This window comes from Solanum tuberosum, unplaced genomic scaffold (assembly GCF_000226075.1).
Source record: "Solanum tuberosum cultivar DM 1-3 516 R44 unplaced genomic scaffold, SolTub_3.0 scf00292, whole genome shotgun sequence".
Lineage (NCBI taxonomy): Eukaryota > Viridiplantae > Streptophyta > Magnoliopsida > Solanales > Solanaceae > Solanum > Solanum tuberosum.
Window position 1 is genome coordinate 338,094 of NW_006239216.1, and position 6,411 is coordinate 344,504.

The following is a 6,411-nucleotide window of genomic DNA, read 5'->3' on the forward strand; positions in this document are numbered from 1 at the left end:
TAGCTAAGAGGTCTTTACTAAATTTGAAATCCTTATCATAAATATAGAAACTATAGTGCTTCGAAAATGCAATTTAATTATCAGTCTTTGTCCTGTTGATGAGATGCTTCAACATTCAAGTCAAAGGGTCTTGGCTCTTCACATTTCTTCGGGAAACTCCGTGTCTCTTCTGGCTGCAACAACAAATATCATGCCTTAGTTCCAAATGAGTTGCAGTCGGTTATATAAATCCTTAAAATCTGTTCTACACCATTAAGTTAAGATTAGGCATATAATTTTTTTGGTTAGGATGGGGGAGGATTAGTTAGGATGAAAATAACCTCAAGAATTAGCTCGATATACCTTATCAGAAGCGGATGGACGGATGTCTTTTTGTAATCTCACTGAATCATGGAACATCAATGTATTGTGCAATGTTATCTCTTTTGGTAGTGGAGAGCTAATGAGACGAAAACCATAGCTTTCTATCCAGGTCTCTATGCACTCTGATACTGATGGAATTACCAGCTTTTCTACCTTTAGAGAGCAAAGAGTCTGCAACAGATAGGATCATCAGCTCAAGTAGTTATAAGAATTAACAAAATAATTTAACTTTTGTACACTGACAGTGTAAAAGTTAGGTCATGTTAAAGATAACTATAGGTAACCGTTCATTAACAATAAGATTAGTGACCTCAATAATCAGAAATGTACCGATAGTGTAAAAATGAGATGACATTCTTACTGTTTCAATGGCAACCATTAGCTTTTTGCACATTCCTTTTCTCCTATATTCCTTATTTGTCGCGATAAAGGGCATTTCAGCAAGGTTTGTTCCATGAATCCTGCGATATATTAACTAGATGATAAGCATTTAAAAAACACTTACTTATGACTGATGTTGAGTCTGGTTTAAGAGAGATATATACCTTATGGTTGCTGCAGAAATGATCTCTTCATCATTTTCTAAAATAAATGTGTAAAAGCCCCTGAAATTCACCCTGTTGAAATTTGACCTGCAAGAAGTTTTCATTAGGAAATAAAGAGAGTTCATGTGTTTATTCTTCAGTGTAATGGTGTGATGAGAGATTGTAGATTACCCGCAGTTGTAGACCAGACTTTTGACGACATCAATTTTAGTATGCCTGTCTATAATTTCCTCGAAACAATCTTCCATAAGTCGTCGTGCCACGACTAGTTTGGAGTGACACACAGTTCTTTGATAATCGTCTTCTATATTAATTCCAGAGCCATCATCTGTGTTCTGAAGAAGTGTCCATTTGTAACTTTTATCGAGCTCATGTTCAACACCAAGATAGCACCTCTCCAGTTTATCATAAATCTTCACAATAATAATTCAATTCAAAAACATCTTAGTTATCATTAGTAGTAGCTAATAAGCCTATAAGTCATTTCTAAGTACAAGGTCTATGTATATTTCTATGCCTAATGCAGAGACAATAAATGTTATGTGATTTATTCTCATCTGCCTAAGTCTAACAGGACAGAGTTATCCTATATTTGTGCTTATGGGAGATAGCAGGTACCCAGCGGAGTAATCAAGCTACACACAAACTGACTTAGGCACCTCTTTTCACTCTGCTACAAAGAAAGAAACATTAAAATTAACTGCTTTAGAATAATGTGTATTACCTTTTTGCAGGTAAGGTCACAGAATGTGTCTTCTTGGGTCTCATTCATGTCTAAACTGACTGGTTCTCTGGCTTGACGGCACTCCCTGTGATCTGTACAATAGGAAAAAAATGTACCGTCTAAAATTGCAATTCCTTAGAGGATAAGAGTTTGCAACATAGAACAAGAAACTCAAAAGGGTACAGACAGAAGCAAGAATTTTTTTTTATCTTCACTTACATTTTCTCTCACATTGTTGACATTTCTGCAAATAATCATTTTCATAAGCAGGATCACCACAGATTTTGCACACACAAAATGGGCAATACCACGAACCATTAGGAACCTCCTGCAATTCAGAAACTCCACAATTTATTAGTCTCAGTATGATTTAACCCAATTAAAGATAGTTATGTAGTAAAGTAGAGCCTTGTTGCAACGATAAGAGTTGCAGTCGTGTGACTAGAAGGTCACAGGTTCAAGTTTCAGAAACAACATTTGCAGAAATGCAACATAAGGTTGCATACAATAGATCCTATCCCGAAGCCTGCACATAGCAAGAGCTTAGTGCAGACTGCATATGATATGTGATCCAACCCTTTCCTATTTCCCGCACATGGTAAGAGCTTAACTGATGTTTAAAGATAACTATATAGTGAAAATGATTTATCACCTGCATTCCCAAGCACTTATTATGATGGTAAGTAGAGCTGCAGTTGTCACAACACATCAGGTTCCCTCCATCAGCACAAATCATGCAAGCATCATCGTACGAGTCACTAGCATCATGGCTGGTTTCAATTAAGTTAAATCGATGAAATTTACTTTCTTCAGGTAAATACCAAGCTTTAACCATGAAAGACAAGAGTGAAGAACATGTTTCAGCAATGAGAATGTACTCATAAGGTTTGCTAGTTGTTCCTCCAGCATGTTTATAGAAGTCTCCAACTGTAAGAACAGTACAGCAACAAGAACATAGTATGCCTTCCTTCTTAATCTTCCCCATTTTCTTTGTTGTCTCCTCTTCAATGACAACAACTTCTGCATTTTCTTGAATTACACCACAATCTATAAGCCATGTAAGTATTGTTGCTCTACTCTGTTTTTGGCCATTTACTTTCCTTTTTCTACTTATTCCTGCTCTTTTCCTCCTACCCCGCGTATTTCTCTTCTTACTTGAAACAGAAGAATCTTGATTATCCTCTGATGAAAATGTTTCATCTTTAACATGTTGCTCTTTCTTCGAATGGCGATTTCGTTTCCTGCTTCTCCCCATTGAAGAATTATCATGAGTTGTGTCATCTTCAGTGAGATAGCCTCTTATGGGGTTAGCCAAAAACTCTTCTTTAGCCTTTTTCTCAGGTAATTTTGCACGATATTGCAAGTCACTCATGTTGTATGAAGATTCCGAACTCCAAGAACTAGAACTGCTTCTCTGTTTTCTTGATCTTCCTGCCATTTTTTCAATCATAAAACAATCTCTTTTAAGACTTTTTTTCCTCCTGTTTTTGAGAATGAAACAAATGGTGCTAAACTTATAAAAAGGTCAAATAATAGTTGTATACATTTTTTTCTAGAATAAGAAATGCATGCATAAAACATAATAAATGAGTGATTTGTTACTCTATTCACAATGATTCTTGGTTTTTAATGCAATTATGTCAAGTTTTTTGGAATGGTAACTAAAGAGGTAGATAGAGGGAGAGTAGATTTCCTTATCAAATGACATTATTACAAGTGTCAAGCTGGTTAATAATTTTATGCAAATTTGGCATAGCAAGTTTAAATAACCTATAATTTCTAAAATTCTAATAGGTTTGAGAAAATATATCAAATAATTAAATTGGTTACATTTGTTTCTCTATTTTGATTCACTTTGTTGGTTAGGGACTTGAAAAATGCTCCAAAAATCTAATGGTGTGTCTGGAAACTATGGTGTAATTATTAGATTGTGTACTAAACGGTATAAACAACAATGTCAAATCAAGTAACCCTTTACCTTTAATGAATTCACACGCAGTCACTAGCTTTCCCGATTCGCTGCTTTTGCTTTGAATGAATTCAAACGTAGTCACCAACTTTCCCAGTCCATTGCTTACTGCTCACAACAACGTTCGATCTATACTATAGTCAACAACAGAGTCAAATTAGGCCGCTTTTTGCCTTGAATGGATTCACACACAGCACCAACTTTCCCAATCTGTTGCTTACTACTCACAACAACATTCGACCTATACTACAATCCATAACATTGTCGAATCAAACCACCCTTTGACTTGAATCAATTCACACGAGACGACTAGCTTTCTCAATCTACTGCTTATTACTTACAACAACATTCGATCTATACTATAGACAACAATAATGTGAATCAAGCCGCCCTCTACTTTAAATGAATTCACACGCAGCTACCACTTTCCCGATCTGCCGCTTACGGTTCACAGCAACATCCTACCTATATTATAGTCAAGTTGTTTGCTTAATCTCATGTCCTTCTATTCATCCATTTCATTATACTATGTGATTACTATCAATTCTTTGCCCGCCGCGAAAATTGGAGACTGTAATTATTCCCCTTCAATCACAAGTTCCAAAAAAACCCTAAGTGTTGACCATTTGTTTTTGGGCTTAAACATGCTACTTATTAACTTTTTTTTTTTTGGTATTTAACTCTATAATTTGCTATTTGCACCCTAATGTATATGCTATTTTGTGGCTTATACCTTATTCTATTATTTTTAATGATTTGCACCCAAATTTCCTTAGTTCTTCATAAAACAATTCACTTTTAATCATTTACAATGATAAAATAGAAAAATTAACAAATTATTATTTTAAAAATATAATATAATATGATTAGATTATTTTCTTCCAACAATATAATTGATTGTTCTAGTTAGGTGTGTCAATGGGACGGTTCGATCGGGTTTTTAAAAAAAATTATGCCATTCCAAAATTTTAGGTATTTTATGATGTATAACCAAAATCAGACTTTTTAAAACCATTCCAATCATATCGGTTTCTCTTCGGTACCGGTACAGTTAATTTGCATTTTTTTTACTTTTAAAATAACATCTCAAAATATATTATTATTAAAATATTTCTTTTGCAAATATGTTCGTGAAGAAACACTTCAGTTCTTCACCAAGAAGTCAAGAACGTCAAACCTTGTTGCCGTATTGGTTGATCTTAAACATTTAATAGGAGTGTTTGCATATGTTTAGGTGTATCGTTTGATAGAGTATCTATTATAATATCATTTATTTTTAAACCCAATCAATTAAAGATTAAAGAGCAAAGACCCAAAGTCGTTCAATCACCACTCACCACTCACCAGTCACCAGTCACCAGTCACCACTCACCACTCACCAGAAGCTTAGGACCTAAGTTATATTTATATTTAAAATTTGTTATATAATATATTTATATATTAAATTTAACATATTATTGATATATAAAATATATTTACATACATGTAAGGTTATTCAGTTCGGTTCGATTTTTTTCATAAATTAAAAAGATCATCCCAATTGTTCGGGATAATTATACACTTAAATAAAATTCCACGGTTCTATTGAAAAAAATGACATAAATCGGTTGGGTTAGGTTCGTTTGGTTTTTCATATACTTTTGACACCTCTAGTTCTGGTCTTAGTCTTTGTTAATACATGTACAATGAGATATAGGTCATAAAAATTATGAGAAAGTTAAAATAAATATAAAAATTATATAATAATAAAATAAATATGTATTAAATAAATTTTAAAAATTATAAATATAATATTGGATTGATTGATCTCGGATTGCCTTTTATTAGTTAAAACCAAAGCAACTCAAGTATAGTCGATTTTTTTTCCAATATCAAATCAAGTCAAACAAAACTATTAGTCCTTTTTTCCGATTTGATTCAATTTGCAGTTTGGGGTTCGATTTTGTTCATCACCCCTAAAAAATGTACTAGAAATGAATGATTGTTTTTTCATTTTAGTGGAAAAGAAGTGACAAATGACTTGTATTTGATATTGTTTTTATTTTAATTCAAATCACTTTTTTATTTTTCTTTATATGTAATTTTCTATTTTATTCCTTTGTAAATAATTGAAACAAAATACTTTTTTATGATTTCAAAAAATAATAATGAGATTAGCTAGGATGCAAATCATTAAACATAATAGAATAAGTTATAAGTCATAAAAAAACATATATATTAGGGGTGTAAATCATAAATTAATCGTTTTATTCAATTATATTGACCACATTATTAAACACATAAATAGCATCAAGGTAGGCAATGAGGATATTTATGTCTAGCTAGATCAACTGATTTTACTTCATACTTTTAGAGTTGGAATAAGTTAACAATTTGTTAGCTCCTTTAGAATCTTATAGTACTAAGAAGGACAAGATATCAGTTAAATGGATAGATACCTATTATATCAAAGAACATTCCATAATTTGGTTAGAGGACAAACAAATTCGATTAGATAAATAAAATATACTATCTAGATAATTTTCTCTGACTAACTTCGTAAGTTCAAAAAAATTCTATAAAAATATCAATATTAAAAAGGGAGATTAAACTAATCAGAAAAGGATGCTCTATAAAAACATGTATAAGGAGGTAGATATTATTGCAAATATCTACATCTTTGCAATACACTACTTTTTGTGAAGTTAAAATTTAATAAAGTTATGTTAATGTACTCTTCTAAAGTTGTTCATTTATGATTTTTTAAGTGGCAAAAGAATGATACTAATTTGTGTTTTGATCTATTATATATATATATATATATATATATA

At 32.1% G+C, this 6,411-nt stretch overlaps 1 protein-coding gene across 1 annotated transcript; it reads right to left on the bottom strand.

The window, feature by feature from the left end:
- Positions 1–80: 80 nt before the first annotated feature.
- On the bottom strand, positions 81–3,070 carry LOC107062982 (increased DNA methylation 1-like). The gene is made up of 8 exons (XM_015314312.1): positions 2,285–3,070; positions 1,852–1,960; positions 1,633–1,724; positions 1,080–1,321; positions 909–995; positions 725–824; positions 343–534; positions 81–173 (listed from the first exon to the last, which is right to left on the bottom strand). Exons 1-8 carry the CDS (start codon positions 3,068–3,070, stop codon positions 81–83), a joined length of 1,701 nt encoding a protein of 566 aa, XP_015169798.1.
- Positions 3,071–6,411: the final 3,341 nt, after the last annotated feature.